Consider the following 24,573-nt stretch of genomic DNA (forward strand, 5'->3'; position numbering starts at 1 on the left):
AATGACCTGTATGTTTCAGACATGCGTAAACATGATAGTACGCATATAAATCTTCGGATTCAGTAGAATGATATATTCACGGAGAGGCACTTTCAACATTTAACGTTCTTCCACAACGTCCCTTGTGATCAATGGCCAGAGCTCCATTTGATCCTGGGAAAACATGCTAAGACTAATATGCAAGTTCTAGCAATAATTTTAATGGCTAATCCTCTTCAGGAGCCCTCCATTTTGTCCTTCCTCAGGCGTTGCAAATGAATGAAAAGAAGCCCTGATGACACCTGAAGATCATACAAAACAAAGTCTGGATTAGCAAACATTTTTCAAGTATACGAGTGTATATATTCAGATGTAGCCCAAATCACAATCTGAGCAAATCTGGGATATGTTCATTCCACTTGCAACGCATTTGGGGTTGCAGAAAATTGCACTTGCTTAATCTGGGATATAGTTTTTCTACCTTTACTATCCCAAATTATTGTCAAGATACATAAATTCACTGTTAAATTCACCTGTGTCAAAGGGCATTACTACTCACTGTTAAATTCACCTGTGTCAAAATTGATCTAGTCGTTACCCTCTATGCAAACAACTATCGCCTACACACAAAAACACCTTACTTACGAAATTATACAATAATCCAATTCGGGTTTCAAGTAGTCATACCTGACCCTTGGGAAACTGTGTTTGAAAGGCTGGTCTTCATTTGCCCCAAAACTTCATACTAATGAAGATTAACAAAGATACGGATAAAAGAAAGGATGAATGTATGCAATTTTATCACAATTTACATTTAAATCTACATATAATGAGATTTGTAGGTAAGATGCAGTTATACATGCCATATAAAAAGTCTTCAAGGATAAAATATCTTGTGTGTACCAAAATTTGAATAGCAAGTGGTGCAACACTTACTAAAATTACAACTTAATTATTATATATAATATGAAGAATAGAACCAAGATGACAACTACTACTGCTGCTACCACTTCTCCGACTTTCAGGGTGGCATCATTTGTTTGTGTACTCTTTCACACCATGGATCTCGGAATTTCTCGGATAGAATTCCGAGCATCTGTAGGTGAATCTACCTCACCACATCGCCTGTTAATTAATTCATTACTTGAACTTGCATAATTTGCATTCCATCATGCAGTCGCATCTTGGAATGTTTTGAATGATCGATGTCTAGCACCGCTGTACCCCTCCACATACAGTCGTGCCTCATCCCAGGACATATATATCCCTGGTCGTCGTCCATTGATTACGACATAATATTTACTGTTACCCATCTGCATTCACATAAACATGACCAGTATACGAGAAATTGCATGTTATAAATTTTATAGAATGAAAGCATGTAAAGACGATAGATTGATAAAATGGCATTTTAGCAACATCAAAAAAAGGTAAACGCAGGTCTATTGGTATAGTGTAAAAGTATCCAACGAACATTTAAAATGAAAAAACAAAAAAGAAAAAAATAAAACCCACAAATCAGTATATACTTATTACAAAACCGGCAAATAGAAATTCCTGTTTCGATGCGTAATAAAAGTATTTTAATCCTCAACTAGAAGAACCCCCACCCTTCCCTTCATTCAAATCAGACAAGATTTTTTTTCAACCAATCGACCCTCCGCTCCAGGCGAAGACTTGCGAAAAAGGACGCTAGCTGCTTATCCCGAGTTAACATCTGACCAACCTCTATAAATTCTATGTTGGTCAGTCCCTGAACCTCTTCAAGGATATCCAGCACTTTATTAGTGCGGTTTACCTCTTTTTCAAGTCTAAAGTTTCGCATTGCATCCGCCACACCATTCAGGGAATTGCCAAGGACGTCACAGGGACGAGCAGAATGCATCCGTTTTGTAGACGCACTCCCACCACGACTACTCTCAGAGTCAGTCGCTCGGTTGAGAGTGCTGCAAAATGAACGATTTTCTGTTGCCCGATGAGAATCATTTGAAAAATGATAATTCCCAGTTGAATCTCCGAGATGATCCTTGGAAAGATCGATAGGTACATCCTTCTCATTGTCCAGCTCAGTCCAAGCGTCATTCAAATCTCGCTGAATATGAGAGGAAGACGCGGCCATGTTTCTGCTTCCCTGGGCGCAGCGGCCTGTTGTATGGTCTGAACCAATAATCGCCGCTAGATCGTCCATTCGCTCAATTCGCTTTCCGCGTAACCTTTCTGCTCTTGGATGTGACTATAATCAAGAAAGAGATTAGTTTAGTAAACATATTTTATACAATCCTGAATTACAATTTAAGGGGTTGTACGCAATGATTACCTTCATGTACTCTTCCCAGACCTCATCGGGTGCGGTTACTGCCATACGCTCGCTGTCCCAACCGAAACCACTTGGGGCCAACATGTCCTTCACATCGTTGTACTCACATTTGTGATACCACATTCGGTTTTGAACGTTTTGCCAGTTCACTGTAATTTGCGTCCTCCTAGACACCTCGCAGCGGCCTCATTATATGCCTCTTTAAATCTGTTATCTACTTTCCGGCCTAGAGATATCTGTTCAAGTAAGGCGTTGAATAAGATTTGATCCATGGTTCAGATCCATTTGATTTTTGCAGCGCGTGACAGCGGCTCCACAAGTGATTTAACAGTCTTCTTGTGTGGAGAGAATCTTGTCGGCAGAACTGGAGTTCTTACTGGGGACCGCGTCGGAGTTTGTGTATCTCTTACAGAATAGTCAGACATGTCACCTAGTGTATGGATTAACAAACAGTTAAGAACTAACTTACACAATAGAAATGTTCAATATTATACTAGCAAATATGTATTTATGAAAGAACAATTAATTGTTCTTATGAAAGTGTGGGTCAAAAAATGACAGACTTCATATCGACTGTCTTCTCTCTCATATATATATATATATACATGTGTTTGCCAATCACATCAGTTAATTTATCTTTAAAATAAAAGGACCTTATGTAGTCCTACTATTTGTTTGCGCGTTTGTCCACATTCACTCCGCAATCTCATCTTGAACATCGATCTATGCAGATTTCTCCTGTTATATCACTTATACTAGGCATTGCCGCTCATTCATTGTTGATACCTCATTTGGTTTAGGATTGCTCTCTGCATCCTCCATGGTTATACCAACATCCTCCAAATCTTGTCCAGTTTCGTCTTCTTGACGAATGAAATTATGTAGTATACAACAAGCTACTATAATCTTAACCTGGGTTTCAAATGGATATTGCGCAGCTGTCTTCAAGATAGGAAACCACCTCTTCATTATCCCAAAACAATGTTCAACTACGTTTCACAATTGCGCGTGTCAGTAATTAAACAGCTCCTTGTTCATGGGTGCTCTCCCGATTCGATATTCATACAGGTGGTATTGAACACTGTGATAAGGTGCCATGAACCCAGGTGAGTGAGCGTATTCTGTGTCGACGACGAAATATTTTTCTACATTGCGTAGAAGTTAGGGTGATGAGGGTTAATGTGTTGAGAATGATGTTTAGGGTGAAGAATATTATATATTGTGGATGAAGAAACAATTACCGTTTGGTACAATTAGTAGATCATCAGTTTGGGTCAGAGCGTTATGTAGGACCCGTGCATCTGAAACGGAACCCTCCCATCCAGCTAGCACGTATAAGAATGTCATGTTAAAAGAACAAGCAACAAGTGCATTCTGAGACACGATACCCTTCCGGTTGCGAAAACTTGGGTGTTGGGATGATTCCACATGAGTGGGAATATGCGTCCCGTCTATTGCACCAACACAATCCTATCCTCGATGACATCCAATTTCACTTATAAGATAATATGACAAATATTAGCTTATTTCAAAATCAAAACGGAAAATGGCATCATGCGACGAAAATGTTACCTGAAAATAAGTTTGCCAGTAAAGATTCGATTAAATCTCTGAGAGGGTCTCAGTACCCGCCTCCTTAACAAAATCAGGGTACAAGGATACTATCGTATTTAGGACACGATAAAAGTGAGGACTTACCGTTTCACCTGAACGTATGAATTTGTGTCCTATCACACGAATATGCACGTTATGTCCTATGGTATGGAGGAAGATAACTAGTTGCTCCTCAAGATTAACATGTCAAGTATCGCATAGGTGTGTTCTCTCACGGAGTACGTTACATAATGAGAAGAAACCTTGTCGTTTCATCCTCAACTGGACAAAATAATCACTGTCACTTGCACGCATGATTGAGTTTATAAACCTTGCCCGCTCGTCATCCCCTTGACGCGCCGGTTCTCTTAACATATAGTGACGGTAATATTCACCAACAGCAGCTACGCATGTGGCCACAGCTTGGACCACCATGGTCTCGGCTACTTCTGAGTCATCGTTGCTATCCATCTCCTAAATCTCACATACACTTGCGAATACAAGATACTATATGATCACCTTTAATAGGCTTATGTCAAACTTCTAATTAAGCACGTAAACCCTTATGTGGCCCCATAGAGTATAACGAAAACGCTCAACAAATATACAGTGGGTATTGACAAATCGTATACCAAAATGAGTAAAGAGTTTAAAGCTCATAGGTTTTTTGATGATTTTAATCTATCACACTTTTTCTTTTTACATAGACAATTTCTAAAATTTCAATTATCAAGCAGCAAGTCTTTGATCATGACATGTTCTTGGCGGATGACATCATGGGAGAAGCTGAGAATGATATCCAACCATTGGTCACAGCAGCCACAGCATATGGAGACATCCATGATAATATGCAAGTAGGGAAACATGCATATACAGGGAAGATATGATCTGTACCGTAGATGTGTAGAAACATGCATGTACAGGGAAGAAGGGTTTTGAAACGTGTGCATGATTTCTGTAACATAAATCAGGTCCATGTTGCTATGCACTTCTATTGACCGAAGTCAAATTCCATTATGTAAAAGAGTCTTACTTTACTTAGGCCCCGTTTGTTAAATCTGAAGTCTAAAGCCTGAATCTGAAATCTGAAGCTGAATCTGAAAACTGAAGCCTAAATTTGAAATCTGAAGTCAAAAAACTTGTTTGGTAATTATGGCTGAAGTCTGAAAATTAAGTACTAAATTTGAAATAATTTGTTTGTTAACAAACACCTGAAATGCCTGAAATATGTTAATTTGACATATTTGCCCTTATTTCCTTTTTGGAAATGTTTTACATTGTAAAGAAATTATTTTTTATTAAATAAAAATAAAATTATTCTATTTAATTCAAATAAACTATAAATTACTTAATAGAAAATTAAAATATCATTATTCATAAAAACAGATAAAAAATTAATAATTTGCATGTATAAGTGTGGCAGAAATTACTTCTTGCATATTCGACATCCTAAAATGAACTCACAAAACAGATGGACGGTTAGGATTTCTCATAAACATCCTAATGGGCCCCACCTGCGTTCCCAGTGTAGGAACTTGCCGTGGGAAGCGGATTGCGAGTAACTCAGTACGATAAGCGTACTGAGTAAACTCTGTGGGGTCCACTGTGATCTACATATTTTATCTACTCCGTCCATCCATTTTAACATGTAATTTTATGGCTTGAGCCCAAAAATGAAATATATCCAAATCTCAAGTGGACCTCACCACGGAAACGGTGTGAACTGAAATTCTACTGTTGAAAATTTATTGGGGCCCATAGAATTTTTTAATCAAGCTGATGTTTGTGTTTTCCCTTCATCCATGTATGTGTGATCTTATGAACATGTCGGATGACAACTAAACATCACTGTGAGCCCTAGATAGGCTCAATGGTGGAAGTCATTATTTCCATTGTTTCCTTTGGTGTGGTCCAGTTGACCTTTGATCATGCTTGTATTTTAGAATCAACCACTAAAATGATATGTAAAAACGGATGGACGGCGTGGATAATCCACATACATTCATAGTAGGCCCAAGCAATCCTATTTCCTTGCTGCAAAAGGTTTTCGCAGGAAATCCGCGTCCAGTCCAAGACGGAAACGGACCGGCTACTCCACCGGCCACCGTGGTCGGTGCTCTGTTAGCCCCTCCATGATATATGTGTTTCATCCTTTCCGTTCATCCATCTTTACAGATCATCATAGTGCTTTACCCAAAAAATTAGAGGGATATAAATCTCAGGTGGACCACACCATAGGAAAACAATAATGATTGGATATACATCACTAAAATCCTCCTAAGGTACACTATACTTTTTATTTGACATCCAATATTTTTATTAGGTCATACAGGCCCAGATGGAGGGAAAAAACAAAAATCAACTTGATCCAAACTTTTATGGTCCCCAAAAGGTTTTTAATGGTCGACACTATTCAACACTGTTTCCTGTAATGTGGTCCTCTTGAGATTTTGATATACCTAATTTTTTGTCCCATACCATGAAATGATCTGAAAAAATAGATGGATAGCATGGATGAAACAAATACATCATGGTAGGGCTCACAGAGCACCGACCATCAGCCACTGGCCGGTGGCAGTGGAGTAGCCAGTCCGTTCTCTTCGTGTTTAACGAGGACGCGGATTGCGTACTACCCCCGCCCGTCCCTGGCTCCGAACGGGCAGTTCTGTGGGCAGGCCCACCGTGATGTATATGTACATCCAGACCGTTAATCCCTTTTCTCATATTATTTTAAGTAATCAAAATAAAAATGAGGCAGATACAACGCTCAAGTGGACCACACCAAATAATAATCTTGGTTGCATTAAAATGCACCAGTTGCATTAAATGCAAGAGTCATCTGTGATGTGGACCCTTTGATTGTTGGATCTGACTCATTTTTGTTCTGATGCCTTAAAATAATATGAGAAAAGGGATAGAGGGTTTGGATGTACAGGTACATCACGGTGGGCCCGCCCACAAAACTGCCTGTTTGGAGTTAGGGACGGGCGGGGGTAGTACGCAATCCGCGTCCGTTGTACGACCGGTTCAAAGAGATCAAAGTTACATGGGCCACTGTGATGTTTTTTTAACGATCTAACCTATTCATTAGGTCATGTAGACGTGGATGAAGTGAAAACACAAATGTCATCTTCATCTGAAACTTCTCCAGCTCTCAAGAAGTTTTTAATGGTGAACGTTCAATCCCCACCTTATGGTCCAATTAATCATTGGACCTGCTTCTTTTATTGAATCACACCTTAAATTATTTGAAAAAAGTTGACAGACGGTGTGGATCAAACACATAAATCATGGTAGGGCATAAAGAAGTTTCACAGGTTAAAGGTTGATTTTGTATTGCGCAAACAATTAAAAAGAAAAAACTTTCCGTAGTAACTTGAAAAGGGGTACTTTTGGAAGTAAAAATTTTTTATTTAATGAAAAATCACGGAGCGCATTCGACATTCACCATTAAGCCAAACTCCTATCACGGAAAGAATTCAGTGAAAAACCACTTAGCGCTTTCCGTTTTCTGCGTTAACAACGCATTAACAAACACCACTAAACACGAAAAATTTTTCCCATTCCGTGTTAAGTGCAAAAATTCAGCGTTAACAAACACAGCCTTAGTGTGGGTCCCAGCATTTCTAAAATCCTACTTGTTGCAATCTCACAGGGCTAAATTATCACAGATTGCATTTAATTTAGCATGAAAACATAATACATCTATTTGTAAATGGATTATAAATTAAAATCACAATGCATGAAAGCAAAATTCTCTTACTTGTGGCAAGTACAGGAGCTGTGCTCAAATGTAAACTGAAATATATCTGCCAATCTGCAGGAAATTAAACACCTAGGGCCACCCTGAAGTCTGTATTATACTCAATGAAATTAGATGATGACACAGAAAAATGCATCTACTTTAGAAACTCAAATGCATCTAAAAATGAAACTAAAAAAATGCTTCTAGTCCAAAGACAATACACTTCTGTATGCAAAAGGACCTATTCTAGAATATAAAGTTGTCGAGCCAAAAAATGGAACTGAATGAAGATTTTGGTTACAACCCATACCTAAGTTCATCAAGATTAATAGGCACTTTCCAAGAAAGTCATGGTTACAACCTATAAGTTTATAAAATGGGTAACTCATTTTTCAAGAAAGTCATGGTTACAACCCATATGCAAGTTCATCAAAATCAATGAGTCACTTTCTAAGAAAGTCATAGTTACAACTCATCATCTACATGTCTACTAACATTAAAAAATAATATTTTGGTATGCTCTCTAAGATTGCTTACCTCTACAATGCACACCCATCTACGCCCCTCTCACATGCCAGTGTTGCAGATAAGTGCAGTATCCCATCTTTCCATAAGGTGGGTCTGATGGTGGCACAAATGCTCTCACCCAAAACTTAGTACATTGTTGGGGCTATGATTATGTGACATGTAGATTTTCATTTTATAAAAATCAGGCCTATGATTCAGTGAACCATGATGATTTAGGTCCACACATGCACAAAATTCATGCACACAGAATGATCCAGCAGCATTAGTGCCCCACTAATCAGCATCAACAAATTCTTGCTCTTACATCTCCAACCATTGAAGACATTTGCGTGAATCAAGTGAGCATTTTATGGAACAAAATTTTATATGATCACATGGGCATGAAAACCTTTTCCCATCAACAATACAATGGTGGGCACCACACATAATTGTTGTAGAATAAGCACCTGTCATTTTTAGTCAATTTTATAAGAATGTATAAACAGTGATGAATAGTTGGATAACAGTTTCTTCCAAGGAAAAAAACAAGAAGGAATAAAGTAGTTTGAAATGCCCTTTGCAGCCTATGAATATAAATAGATCCAACCTTGCTTGTAGAAGAAAATCTCTAATCTGAATTTCTTGTGAGAAGAAGAAGAGAAGAAAGATGGAAGTTATAGCCGAGCCCGTTGTGGGTCCTATGGAATGGGATACCAATAAACAGAAGTGAAGGCTGAGATTTCTGTAGGGAAAACTAGGCCAAGTTACAAAATGAGAAAAAACATTGAAAGATAAATGTAGTAGGATTGTTACTCTAATTGCAAGAGCTCAGCTAACCAGACACCAGTGAGCTTGTGGCAGTGGACTCATGGCTCACATGAGCTAACATTGGATCCAACCTACTCATCAGGCGGTGGTTAAATTAACCTACAGTCAACATTCAAGTTACGCATGTAGATAGCCCAACCTGATTTTTATGCCGGACCAACCATACGCAGGCACCACCTAACGAGTGGTTTGGATCTTGCACAAGCATTCACAAAATGAGAAAGACAGATTGGTATAATGACGCCAGATTTCAGTGGCTAATCAACTAACACTGAACCTTCATGAAACTCTGCATGTATTTAGAATGCATGCTCCATAAAAATGAGAAAGACACCATCAAAATCTATTAGCAGCTGAAAGTGTATGCATAACATATATCATTAGAGAATACAGATTCACCTGTTTAAAGCTGCATCTACATCTTGCATGACATTGTTACTGAAAGTTAAACTATAACTGACAGGCATCCTAACCTGCATGTATTTAAGATGTAGGAACCATGCATCCAATTTTTCAGTTATTGGAACTGAATATGAACACAAATCTAAAGAGCTGGGCATAGGTTCACCAATATTAATTGATGCCTTCTTCAAAATGTATATTAACATTTACTGAGGCTTCCTTCAAATACACATTAATTTTTATTGGAAATCCAACAGAAACTGATCCTTTCTTGAAAATGTACATTAATTTTTACTGCACGTGCGAGCTCTAAAAAATTTTGGTTGGGGACCTAAGGTTGGCTCCTCTTGAGGTCGTGTAGGGCTCATGTTGACCCTCAATCCGACTCATCAACCTGAGCCCCACCTGTCTGAGTTGCACGTTCAGAATCACTTGTAAGAAGAAATGCATCATTTACAAGCATATGTGGATGCACAAGAATACAAAACAAACAATCAGAAGCTATATAAATGAAACTGAAGGCAGATTCAAGCTGTACATTGAATCCGAATGAAACTGAACACAGATTCAAGCTGTACATGTATTTAATTAGAATACAGACTCCATCAAAATCTCTTAAAAAGTAAATCTGAATCTGAAGATACCCTACTACAGAACATAGATTCACCAAAATAGAGAAAAATCCAACAGTTTCCATCTCAATGTCTGTCCCTATTGAACTGAAACTGACAATAGGTTTAAACTATACATGTATTTAATTAAAATGCAGACTCCATACAAAGATGTCAGCAAGTGAAACTAAATGCAACCCATCCATCATTCATGAACATAGAGTCAGTCCAGTTTAAAGCTGTATCCAAGTCTTGCATCACATTGTTACTAAAAGTTAAACTATAACTGACCCTAGATCAAAATTTACATGTATATAAAATTATCGGAGCCATGCATCCAGTCTTTCGTTTACTGAAACTGAATATGAACATCGATCCTAAGAGCTGGGCATAGGTTCACTAAAATTACCTAACCACCCAAGCCTTCCAATCGCAATGTTTGTGGACTACCAACAGAAATTGCATCTTTCTTGTAAATGTTCATTATTTCTTACTGAACGTGCAAGTTCTCAATAATTTTGGTTGGGAAACTGGGATTGGCTCCTCTTCAGGTTTGGTGGGGCTCATGTTGACCCTCAATCCGACTCAACAACCTGAGGCCCACCTGCGTGAGTTGCACTTTCAGAATCACTTGTAAGGAGAGATGCATCATTTACAAGCATATGTGGATGCCCAAAAATACAAAAGAAGCCTACTTAAGCTGTAGAACAATAGCCATGAAACACACTAGAGAGAATAGTTTTGACAGTTTACAAAGGAAAATATATTTTATAGGAGTAACATACAGCAAATACAGTAGCTCATCTATAGGAAGAAGATGCTACCTATAAACTAGTATGCAAATAAGCCAAACACCATGTTGGAAAGACCAAGATTTTTACTGAACATTCTACTTCTCAAAATATCTGAACGCAAATTGAAGCTGTAAACTAAATCCAAATGAAACTGCATCTTAAATGCATGTTCTAGGAATCCACTACTTGAAACAACATCTGAAACTTAAACACCTCAATTTTAGAACATGAAAGTTCTTATGGATTTTACATCATTTTATTATCTTACATAAGGAAATCTAAAGGCTACCTCATCATATTCAGTTGAATATGAAGCTATAGTTATAATACCAACCATTTTATAAGACACCTCAAGAAACAGATCAACGGGGTTTGAACAATATCAATCAATGACATACATTCGACTACGGAAGATGGTTGAATGGTAGTACCTGGTCGGCAAAGTAAGATCACACCACGGCGTTGAGGTCCCTACTCAAATAGCTCTGCCATGCAAACCACAAAGATAGATTGGTGTCTGTCGTTATAACAACTCACAATTTGAGATGGCCATATAGAAGATTATTATCATGGAATCTTGATCACCTACAACGTGCGGCTATTTGGGCATGAAGAGGAAATCCTGAATCTATGGCAGCCAACCTTGAGATAATGATCTCAGAGGGCCTGTTTCGACGGCGAAAATAGGGGTAGATGAAGGACCAAAAAATTTTCTATCTGCCCCTCTCATAATAGAGAAACACACAGATTTTCTACAAAAAGGAACCCTAATCATATACATGGTGGTATTTGAATCCCGGCAACGAGGACGAAGACCTACCTCAGCGCAAAAAATCCAGCAGCTGACGATTGCAACACCCCTTCACCCAATCACCTCTGTAACCAACAGGCATCCCTAAATAACGCCCGATTTCACGCCAAAAATATCGTTCCCTGCCATCTCTCCTGCCAGCGCGAGGGATTGATAAATCCCATCCCTGGTCCATACGAGAGCAGAGGGATGGGCTCGATGCGGTATTTGAGAGAGGGCAACGATTCCAAGGAGGGATTTCGCAATCCCTCCACATCTTGTCCGAATCTGTCAGAAGATGAAAGACCTCTAGTATACATCGCCGCCCAAACAGGCCGAGTAATAGGATAGGTGGGATTGTGTAATCCTATACCTCCTAATCCCTTGTATTCCACCCTAATTTACACGCCCAAACAGGCCCTAAAAGACTCAGGATTGGTGGAATGGTTTAAGTTAGGCTATTAAACCATTGGGATCATAACACATTATTTCTAAATATTTCATTTATAAGCTTCTTCAAATGAGGCTTATTATTGTTGATTTGTTGATCCAAAGATGTCATCATGATAATTAAATTATTGGGTCGACATACCATGAAACAACAATAACCACTTATATTATTCTTAGGACAATGTAATATGTGTTTATGCAGCTATTATTAGAACCATCTTACTTAGCCCTAAGTAATGAGTAATGACTACTTGCAAGAATTACGCAATGGAATACACTATTATGATACCCGAGATAGATTCACCAAGTTGCAGTACCTAGCTCCATATACATGAGCCAAAAAAGTTTTTTATTTTTTGTAAAGTATTTTTACGATGGGACCCACATGATAAGAGACTTGAATTTGGCACGGGTAAATGGGCCACATGTAAGAAATTTATGTGGCTTATACTTGGTATAGATAGAGCTTGGCATGGGACAAGTCGACTTAGCAAACTTAAATCGTCCTACTCGTTCAAACCCGACTTAACCTGAACTGAGTGGGTGAGTTGATCTGAATTGAGTAGACTTCGTCCAATCTCAAGTCAAACTGAGTTGAGTTTGGGTCACCCAGTAACTTGACTCTACCTGAAATATGACTCGATACTGGCTCGACTCGATTCGGAACCCAACTCATACATTAAAAAAAAACTAAATCTAATGGTTAGGGTAATGTAGAGTTTGTGGAAGTAGTTATTGCTGGATATGGATTCTAGAAGAGGATATGACAGATGTAGCGATGGATAGGTGGGAAGATGCAATGTGAGAGGAATGGTGGTAAATGGGTTTTACAATAGGGCCCAGAGAAGATGAGGTTGATGGTTGTAGAACAGTCAGGCCCAAAGAAGATGATTATGCTGTGATCAAAATGGATTTTTCTTTCGCAAAACACAGATGAAGTTGATGATTATAAATATAAATGGGAGATGAGTCCTCCAAATGTTAATGTTGAGGTAGTAGGTTGCTGTAAGACATACACCTAGATTTGACATTCAAATCTAAGATGTCATGTAACTAACGAAGAGGCTGCAATTTCGACAGGTGCATCTAGGTTCTAAGTTGTGATTTCACCCCATGGATACTCGTCGCACCTGGCTTGACTCGGTGCTAACTTGACCCGTCTTGGTACTTGTGACTAGGTTGGCCTCGGTCCGGGTTAGTCTAGGATAGACCCGAACTCAGATCGGGTGAGGCACGCTAGATTCGGTACCGAGTTCAGGTTGGGTCTATTTCAAAATCAGATCAAGTCAGGTCAGCCCTAACTCGATCCAACTCGACTTGATGCCCAGCTCCAGGCATAGGTGGGCCACATAAAATTTCAAAATCAACATGATAGTTGGAACTTTCACCTAAAAACAAAGAACTGTTGGGAAAATAACACCTTAAATACTAGGATCACACATATTTGAAATAAGGTTTTGTATCCTGAAAGTATACACGTTTCTGCCATTAGTACTGGAGCTCGTTGGAGAAGATGAATGACCATTGGTTCTTCCACTTCTTCTCACACTCCAACGATGGGGCTTTTTGAAGCTAGATGTTGTGAGTTGAAAGAGGACTAAGACTCCTCTTTTATAAAGCCGATCACTAGATTTCTTGTCATTTGTTATCTCCACATCTCTTTCCTCTAAAGAAATGAGTTATACCCAATTACCCTTATTTTATGATGTAGGACATGTCCCAGACACTTCTTAACGTGGCTGAATTAAAATAAGGCCAAATAGAAGCGGAAGTAGTTCATTGGATCCGGACTTAGTCCTATATATGTAATTGAGCCCTAGGTGCATCCGGTTCTAAGAATCTAAACAGGAAGAATTTATCGTTTAAAATGTGAACCGTAAACCGGTCGTAACTTTTGATTTGGGTATCATAACAGGATGCATGACCTATTAATCTTTATCATAACGAGCCATCCCGAGGTCAATAAACCCACATGGTGGGTCGTGTCTGTTCATTTCGCGAGAAAACGTACACTTTCAGTTCAAATATGTGATTTTAGGGAAATTTTTACTATTTTTAGTAATTCTGATTTTTATCATATTTTTTTACTTTGAGAGTTGTAGATTTTCATCTTTTTTAGAAATTATTTGTAATCATATTAGGACTCCTTTAGTAAAGTTTATATGGACTTTCTATTTTGGCAAATTAAGATTTAAATGAGTTTTACTATTTGGGATAATTTTCAATTAGTGTTAGAATTTTACGATTTTAGGTAATTTTGAATTAAGGTTTTATTTTTTATTTATTAATGATGTAATGGAAAATTAATATACATTAAACATTAATTAATAAAAATATCAGAGTTTTATCTATTTTTCTTGTAAATTTAAGAAACTACCTTGTAGATTTAAAGTTTTGACTATTTGAGGAAAACAATAATTTTCCTCTTCACTTTTTCATGCTCTTTTCTACATCATTTTAACAACAGATGGTATAATAATCTATGTAAGACTTCTATTAAGTGAGCCCCACATGATCAATGGTTTGGATAATCTGACATTAGGATGTTTAAATTAAGCATACCAGTGGACCCCACTATCTTTGTGATTGATTTAGATGGGGTGGTGCGCTTGTTAAGGGTCGAATATTGCATATTAGACCCTGATTACTACCTAATTTTACGTACACGATAATGCCTAATATTATAAATTAATCGTGTTTTTGTTGCAGGATGTAATAAGGAGTTTTGATTGAAAAAAGAGTATTAAAAGTATGGATTTAACGCTCCAAAGCCACCAGAGCAAGGAACAGACTCCAGGGGACTAAGATGGACGGAATTATACGCCAAGGATCCGCGAAAATGGAGAAACTGAAGCTCAAGCGGCCTGAAAGTCAGCCAGAATGCAAGATCACTGAGTTTCCATCATCTGTTCGACTCAAAACTTCATACATGGCCTGAGGGCCATAAATTAACCGTACACGTAAAATTTCATCCATTGGATCACTGTGGAAGTGGCCCAACGGACAGATCAGCCCACAATTTACTGATCTGGGGCCCACCTGATCTCTGGATACACCTCATCTTCGGTCTCAACGCCTTAAATCATGTGAAGAACCAGATGGACGGAGGAGATTTTGTACATACACCATGATGGACCCCACGTGTGCATTGCATGTGTACAGTGTGCACGTGCACCAGCCGTGCACCCGTGCACTCAAAGTCGGTCAGCAGGCGCTGACCGACAAAAACTCAAATTCTTCAAAAACGCAACAGCGTTAACGCTGTCCGTCTGTGGGTTTGCTTAGTGGGCCCCACTCATCATGTAATTAGAAGATCCAAGCCGTCCATTAAGATTTCAAAGGCCTTATTGCCAAAGCCTAGGTGGCAGAATTTTAGAAGATAGTGTATATTAGATTTCAACCGTCAAAACGCAAGATGAACGGTGTAATGCCAAATCTTGTGGGCCACAATGAAATCAACCCGTTCTCGCCCTTACCCAACGGTTTTTCGAAAGGATTCCAATGGACGGATCGAATTTTTCATTATACCTTGGTCATGGGCCCACCGTCTTTCACAGCAAAGACACGGAAGCTCTGTTGCGCAACAGAGCTTGCGATTCTTCCTTTTGGGCCACCATCACGAGCTGTCTCTCCGATCCAGACCGTCCATCATAAGTTCAGGCTTCCTATAATCCAAGCCTAGGTGACATAATTTCAAAAAGACAGCGATAATGGCATCTCAACCATTCCAACACTGGTTGAACGGTTGTAATATTGATCAAGTAGGCCGCATCAACGGACAGTAAAAATGACTCCTTCCTGATCGAAATTTTGAGAGTAATTTGGTGGACGACATGGATTTTCTAGAAGACAGCCAAAGTGGGCCCCACTGAGAGCACAGCGCAGCTCTTGTGCGTATGTTACACATGTCTGAAATTTTCGAACGTTCCGGACAATGGTGGCCCATCTTTACCGATCTATTTGTTGATCCAGACCATTCAAGTTGCAGATCCTGGGGTCTAAACTCCTCCTAGGTGGTCGGATCGACCGGACTGGTTTCACTTTCATCGTGCATTCGATCCAAACACAAGTCCCCTTTGCACTTCTTTTGCTGCGCACACTGCTGCAGCGCCTGGCTGCGTAAAGAGGAGTGCGTAACTCCCTCTCCAGGGGGCTGAATGACTATAAGAAGGAGGCAGCCGTGAGAGAATGAAGGGGGGAGGAAAAGAAGAACGGAAGAAAAGAAGAAAAAGCTGTGGAGATTGAGCAGGAGAGAGGGAGTTCTAATTGTCAGGTTTTCTTTTTGTTTGATTTATTTTTATTTGCCTAATCATGTTTATGTTAGGCTAAATCCCTTAGCTAGGGCTAAGGGGTGAAGCTTGTAGTGTGATGGGAAGAATTTTATGCCTTTAATTCTTGTTTAAACTGAACGGATTTGGTATTGGATTGATTGTAAGGGAATGTTTTCAGTTTTTAATGGTCTGTTTTGACTAAAATTACAATAGGTCTGCAATGGCTTTGAGAATGTTTCTTCATTATTTTTTATGTTTATGACGTCAGGAAGCCCTGTTGTTCACCATAGTCTCATGGGCATGGTCGGATGACATTGCCCTTCCTAACCCTCATAACATGTTAATTGGTTGGTAATTAGTTTAATTCTGTTGTCTACTTTGTCTCCTGGGCATGGTTTGGTGAAGGAATCCATTCTAATTCTTATACCTTTCATCTCTTGAAACTTATATCAGATAAGTTTAGTTAATTTTCATGATTCTTGAAGCAGGCGTAAGATCTCCCTGATCTCTATAAGTGGATCCTCTGAATCCCTAGTTTCCTTCCTCTCAATTCCTTAAGTTTTAGATTAGTATTTCACCATTATTCATCAATTTATACTTGATTTCGATTCCATTAGTCTAAGTTCTAGTTCTACTTAGTTTCAGACAACATACAGGTATCGGTCCCTTGGGATTCGACCTCGGTCTCACCGAGTTTATTACTACATCACAACCCTACACTTGGGGAGTGAACAGCGCTTAGACTGTGTTATGCATCCATGGTACTATAGTTAGATGTAAACTCTATCTAGTGTAGAGACTCCTGAGGGAGTAGTTGTGATAGGTTGAGCTATTCTAGTACCATCTTTTATAAATATATGTCTTGCTCTCCAAAACCATACGAGCGAAAACTTAATTCTCATTGAAAAAATTTTGTAAAGGGATCTGAGGTGCAAAAGGGCAAATATAAGGGGCTAAGTTCATCGATTTATATCTGAACAATCTGACATCTTTCGGGGTATTTTTTTTTTTAATTCAATTTTTCAATTTTATTATCTTTATAATTGATGCATAAATGATTAATTATTTCACATTAAGTCTTACAATCTAACCCCTTAAGATGGTTTCATATGACCACATCAGTGTAGGACCCACTTAGAAACTCATCACGATAATTCAAATTGTCCATACCCTTCATCTAAACATGGGTGCCATGTATAGCCTATCCTGAGGTCAGATTCTAACAAAACCTACTTTAGTGGTTCCAATAGGGCATCCTATAGATTGAAGTTTTGATTGATTGAAAAATTAATTATTATGACATGATAGCAATTCAATGTGATAAGGAAAGTTAAATATTGTCAACTAATTAATTTGTACAGATGCATAGAATCCTAAGCATGGGAAGAAAGTTTTTCCTTGAAAGGCTAAAAGGCGATCCATATAGAGATTTTATTTATCATTTTTGGTGGTTAGTTTGGATAACACACCAAAGATGAGTACATGTTTAGATCACAAGTTTATGTAACCCTATCTAAAACAATTTGTATTATGGGAGTAAAAATTAATATGTTAATTATGACACTCGTGACAACATAGCACGTGTATAAGATCTAAGGCTCCCATTAAGCATGACCTAGACATGAAAAGGATTGAGAAGGGAAGTGTTGAACTTTACTTATTAATCTTTGAGGTGTTAGTTATGGGTTCATGGGGCTCGCTTGTGGGCAACCATTGGTGAGTGGGATATGTACTTTTTTTTTCCTCTTATTTAATATTTATGATTTCTCTCGAAAGTTTGAAGTTGAATTTGAAACATTTAATGATAAAACTTAGTTTTAAAATTGAAAAATTGAAATAGGGCCTCATAAACTTTCCTAGCATTCCTTATAAAAGGAAAGGGGATCTTTCCATAATCCTATCTTAAAGTTGTGACTTATCAAAGAGAAATTAAAAAGAGATATTATATCCATCTGGTCCACCTCATTAACGATCTAAGCTATTAATTGTAATCCAAGGCCATCTTAATCGTAGAATTAAAGGGGGTGATGAGACCTCTCTACTCACGTAGCGGTTAGGTGAATCATTGGATGTGCACCGTCCTTTTTGGGTTTTTATGAAGGTCCCAAGATCATGTAAACCGTTGGATCGAGTCGGCCAACCAATCTAGACATCTTTCTTAAGGATCTCACTTGTGGTGCTTTGCTTAGTCATTAAGTTATAGTTTCATTTTATTTTATTTTTAACATGATGACGCAGGGAAGGATGTGAGGTCGAGCACCGTCTTCCTCAAGAGGATAACTATTCTGAATCCACGAAACTTCTCTGGACTTCTCACAGAGACTTCTCGAATCCACGAGGAAAGAAAGCAGAAAATAGAAATAAATTCTAATAAATTCAAAATTGACTAATGAATTATTGATAATCGTCTAATGCGTCTCCTTACACCATTAATAAAGAAAAAAATAAACTAAAATTCGTAATTACCAAAAATAGCAAAATTCTAACTCTAATAAAAATCCTAATTCTAATAAAACTCTTCTAATGCCTAATTTCTAAAAATAAAAATTCTAAATAAACTTTATCTAGAAGAGTCCTAGTATAACTAAAAGTTATTTATAAAAGGAAAGAAAATCTAAAACTCTAAAAATAGAAAAAAAAATTATTAAAAAATTAAAATTACTAAAAATAATAAAATTTTCTTAAAAATTCATTTTTGAGCTAAAAGCGCGCATTTTCTGACGAAACGGCCCGCTTCAGTAAAGATTGATAGGTTGTGCGCCCCGTAATGATACCTGGATCAAAAGTTATGGTCAATTTACTGTCTATCTTCTTTTGGCCTAACCATGCTAGGAATGTATCCGTGACACGTTCTACATCAGATCCCTGAACTTGAAAAAAACTCGTCCTCGAGTTACTCAAGAGACTTGGCACATAAGCCTGAGATAATTTCTGATGCCGATGTTCATTAGCCCTTTTTTTTGTACTTGGTATTAAGCTCTTGAGCTGACACAATACATGTACTCATGCTTTCCTTGACTTGACTAATATCGATCAGTTCCTTCACATTCGCCTTTAAGATCTCATATTCTTTCTGATAATGTGGGCAATTAGGCGGACTTTCCTCTAAGACGGGATCAACGTGATTTTATATATCTCGTATGAGAGGTAATTTATTAGGGAGTTCATCGAGCACAACCCACTTGAATTTCTGCGATACTGGTTCCAAATCCTCTAGGATATTCACAGGCTCCACATATTTTTTCTTTTCAACTAATGGATATATATTTTTCGTTTCCTCAGATTGTTTAACAAAGGCCTGTTCAGTTATGAGATATTGTCCCTCTACTTTTGAAGTCTTAGGTTGGTTCTCCGTTCCTATAAAGGCCACATGTTTGTCACTGATGAATCTTGTGGCCTATCGTGATTCCGTTTCGATGAGGTTGTTTCTCTCGTACCAATAATAGGATTTTTCTGCATAACCTTTTACTGATTGACTATCCTAATAATAATTTTGGTTTTATTGAAATAATACCTGATCATAATCTCGGGGGAGAAATCACATGCACAATAACTGCTTCATCCACAGCCACGTGCAAATTGGCCCTTTCATCTGTCTCGTACGCTCAAGTTGAAGTTGTTCCCACCAAGTTGAAGCTCCGCCCTTCAATTTGTAGGCCACAAGCTTAACCTTCTTTGCTTCAGGGATTTTCATATATTCAAATAATCGCTCAACTTCAGAAAACCAATCAAGAAAATCCTTAATGTGAAGTTGGTCATTGAAGTTAGGAAGATCGACTCTCATCTTGAATTCTCGATCCATCCGATCACTGCCTCGTCTAGGATATTGTGGAATCATGTTATTGGATCCCACCTTCTCAAGAGTGATCTTGTGGTTCACTGTTCGCACCACCCTGCGATCAGAGTGATTACGAGTGCCAACAATTGTTGGTGGCAGATCACCACCAGGAACACGGAGTTGCCCTAAGGCCTCTGCTATGCAATGTACCATACGGTCGATGGAAGCCTGCAGCCCTTACATAACTTACCGATTCTCTCGTTGTGTTGTTTCGAAAGTTGCCGCCATTAAGGATAAATTTCCTGGAGCACCGCCCATGAGATTGTTGCCCGACCCGTCGTTAGAAGCCATCGATCTAAGAAAAACCTCGCTTTGATACCAAATTGATGCAGGGAAGGACGTGAGGTCGAGCACCATCTAACTATTCCGAATCCACGGAACTTCTCTAGACTTCTCACATAGACTTCTTGAATCCACGAGGAAAGAAAGCAGAAAATAGAAATAAATTCTAATAAATTCGAAATTGATTATCGAATTATTGATAATTGTCTAATGCATCTCCTTACACCATTAATAAAGAAAAAAATAAACTAAAATTCGTAATTACCAAAAATAACGAAATTCTAACTTCAATAAAAATCTTAATTCTAATAAAACTCTTCTAATGCATAATTTCTAAAAATAAAAATTCCAAATAAACTTTCTCTAGAAGAGTCCTAGTATAACTAAAAGTTATTTATAAAAGGGAAGAAAATCTAAAACACTAAAACTAGAAAAAAAAATTGGAATGACTAAAAATAGTAAAATTTTCCTAAAAAATCATTTTTGAGCTGAAAGCGGGCATTTTCTGACGAAACGGACAGATGCGATGCACTTTGTGGGTCGGTTCACCTCGGATGGCCCGTTTCAGTAAAGATTAATAGGTTTTGCACCCCGTAACAATACCTGGATCAAAAGTTATGGTCAATTTACGGTCCATCTTCTTTTGGCCCTACCATGCTAGGAACATATCTATGACACGTTCTACATCACATGACATTAGACAGAAACAAAAAAGTGGGTTGGAACTCTTCCCATATTAAAAGAGCTTGGATCAGTGTAGAAAATCTATTTTATGAGAGAAATTTCTTTTAATAAAGAGGCTGGTTTCTCTCCCGTCCTTGAAAATTTTCTTTTCCTTTTATGTTGTGTGTATATGGATTGTTTTGTAAGGGCTATACATTCACTTGCTGAGATAAAACCATTTCCACCGAAAAAGAAGAAAAAGAATAAGGAAATCTAAAGTTGCTACTTCCATGCATGTCCAATGTTTAAAAATAAAAAAACATCGAAGTGTCTGAAATGTTGTTGCATGCTGAAGATCCTTCAATTTTTTGTTTATTGGGAGTATGGAATTCCAACACGTTAGGGCATCATGTGGGTCTTATTGTTCATTCCTCATGCTAAAATAAGGTTAATATAGTGATCACAGGTCATATGAATATATTGCCTGTGGACTATTGATCTCTTTTTTTTTTCCTTATTAGATGTAGAGTGGGTTATAGATACATTCTTAGCACAACTAAACTAAAAAAAAGTTCGAATAGAAGTGAAGTATATTAAAATCGGGCTTAATCCTATGTAGGACATGACATAATTGGGCCTAAGCATGTCCAGTTCAAAGAAATTTATTTCGAATAAGGAAAAATTGATGTTTGAAGCGTGAACCATAAATTAGCCATAACTTTTGATTTGTGCATTGCCATGAAATGCATGACCTATCAATAGTTTTGTAATGATGCTTCCAAGGTCAACTAGCCAACCACGCCAATTGAATTCATCCATTTCGTTATAAATTGCACCCCTTCAATTCAACACTTTGATTTTAAGAAAATTTTACTTCTTTTAATTACTTTCACTTTTGTCATATCTCCGCATTTTTGTAGTTTTATGCTTTTTCAACTTTTTTAAAAATTATTTGTAATTATGCTGGAAACCCTCTAGTAAGGTTTATTTGAACATTTCCATTTTTGTCAAATTTAGCGTTGGAAAGAGATTTTTACTATTTTGGATAATTTCAAATTAGGGCTTAGATTTTTTTTATTGATGGTGTAATTAAGAAATCATGTTCACATTATTTAATGATATACTCAAATTTTCTTTATTTCTTAAGTAGTTGACTTTTTTTTTTCATTGTTTCGCACTCTTTATGCATTATTATTATCCATTTCTTTTCTGCAGGTCCCACTCGAGGACCAGATCAAACAAACTTTCTAGGAAGGGCATCTCCATATGGTGGGACCCACCAGGTAAGAGGCTTGAATACGAAAGAGGTGGGCGAATACGAAACAGGTGGGCTTCAGGGCGGGGCTCACTTGACAAAATGCTTAGATCTGACATAGGTGTGGGCCCACAAAATTTAAAGATTAACACGGTAGTTTGGAGCCTTCATCAAGAAAGAAAGGGGCCACTTCAGTGAGTTGTTCTGATAGGGCGTCCATTAATAAAAGTCCAAAAGCCTATGTTACAAAAACGTCAAGAAAAAAAATAAAAAAAAAATCATTTGGGTTTTGGGGCATACGTGGTGTGCGTGTGAAATCCAACCAGTCAAACAAGAGATCATGATGAGCAGACGAATGAAAAGTCTCCAATCATCAGCGGGCCACTCGTGCATGGAGGCCTTTGGGTGGTGTTCATTGTTTTCACGGTGCATTAATTCCACCTGGTGATTGGATTGGTGTGGCTTTTGTTCATTGGATCATTGCAGTGAAGTGCACCTTTTGGTGGAAACATCCAGCTTGGTGGTGGCGGTGGTTCCTTGGAAGTGGGGCCCACTGTGATGTATGTGTTTTATATGCTGTCCACCTATAGTGCCGGCTCATTTTAGAATATGACCCCAAAAATGAAAAAAAAAAAAATGGGTATCTTAAGTAGGTCGTATCATAAAAAGCATTAATGATTAAAGCTTACCATTAAAAACTTATCAGGGGCTATAAAAGTTTTGGATCAAGCTGATATTTGTAGTTTTCTTTTGTTCATGTGTGTGTGACCTTATCAGCTGGAAGTTTTTAATGGTGTGCATTCAATCACAACTCCACCTAAGATTTGAATTTGCTTCCTTTTTGAACTCATGATCTACCAAAATTGGATGGTTCCCATACAGCCCCCCAACCACTGGAGCCACATCCACGTGTTGGAAGGTTTGTATGATGGACATTCCACGTGGCCTCGTAATCCTCAACTCCATCACTTCATAGAAAATAAAATAAAATAGATATGGTCATTTCTGGTCATTTCACCCTAAAAACCACTTTAACATGTCAAAGCAATGTGTAGCAAAACTAAAAGGAGAAAAACTTTGATACCCCGGAGTGTGATGGATGATACGCAGGTACTTAGAGGTTGCATACGCATACAAATAAAACTAGACAGTCCAATGGTTCCCTGTTTAGATGTATCGTGCACAAAAAGTATGCTTATTTGCTTACCAGACTATCATATTAGTGAACATTTACTGTACAGCTAAAAGTAAAAAACTATTCTATGGTCCTATTGCAACAAACATGTATCCATGAATCAGATCAGGAGTTAGAATCTTTCAAACAATTTGATTTTTGTACGTTGACTTAGCAGCAATGGGTTCCATAATTTAATTAGTTTAATTTGAGATAATGCATGTGAGGCATACAACTTCAAAATACCTGCATATTAAGCTTTTGGCTGAGCATCATATAACTCCCCAATCAAAAATCTCTCGGTCTTTAGTTCGTTTACTATCTAAAGATGCTGTTGTAATCAGATGTCTTAAATCTATAATTCCCATGATGCTTGACTAGTCGAGGGTCAGGCTTGACTGGTCGAGGGTGCCCTTTGACCAATCAAGGATCTGACTCGATTAGTCGAGGGTTATGCAGATAGTGCATAGATTGTGTAAATTTGAGGCGGTTTTGCAAAGGTGCAGAAGGGAAGTTTCCTAAACTATAAATAAGGTTCTTAGAGCTATTCTACAGTATGCTAAGATTTTTTAAAGAGATTCTAAAGGTTCCTATAGGGGTTTTAGGGTTTCTAAAGGGTGTAGCAAGGGTGAGATTCGAGGTTGTTCGAATTGGATAAGTCCTTTCTCTTTGTAATTTTTATTTTCATAGTGGAATTCTGTCGCTTTGTGTCGTAATTTTTTCTCGTAAAGATTTTTCACGTTAAATCTTTGTATTCTCTTATATTTGCTTGGTGCCATTGGATTGCTATCCTAGGTCTAGATCTGTGTGATTCCGTAGCACAAATCTCCAACAGATGCTACCCTTGTTTTATGTACAGATGACTGCTATAGGAAATTAGTTGTTCGAGTTTTAAAAGAATTTTAAAAAGAGTCCATTTTTCCTCCTTGGAATTCAATGGGATGGTTAAAAGTCAGTCTTAAGTCAAGTCAGGGCTGAATCATCTCAACTCGCAAGTTGGAGGTGACCGAGGGTGACGTGTCGAACTACATGGTGTGTCACCAAGTCCGAGTTAACTCTCATGAGTCTTAAAAC

At 38.0% G+C, this 24,573-nt stretch overlaps 1 protein-coding gene across 1 annotated transcript; it reads right to left on the reverse strand.

Moving 5' to 3' along the window:
- Positions 1-215: 215 nt before the first annotated feature.
- LOC131223983 (uncharacterized protein At2g29880-like) lies at positions 216-2,419 on the reverse strand. Its single transcript, XM_058219575.1, has 3 exons — positions 2,297-2,419; positions 1,706-2,212; positions 216-281 (listed from the first exon to the last, which is right to left on the reverse strand). Exons 1-3 carry the CDS (start codon positions 2,417-2,419, stop codon positions 216-218), a joined length of 696 nt encoding a protein of 231 aa, XP_058075558.1.
- Positions 2,420-24,573: the final 22,154 nt, after the last annotated feature.

This window comes from Magnolia sinica, chromosome 13 (assembly GCF_029962835.1).
Source record: "Magnolia sinica isolate HGM2019 chromosome 13, MsV1, whole genome shotgun sequence".
NCBI lineage: Eukaryota > Viridiplantae > Streptophyta > Magnoliopsida > Magnoliales > Magnoliaceae > Magnolia > Magnolia sinica.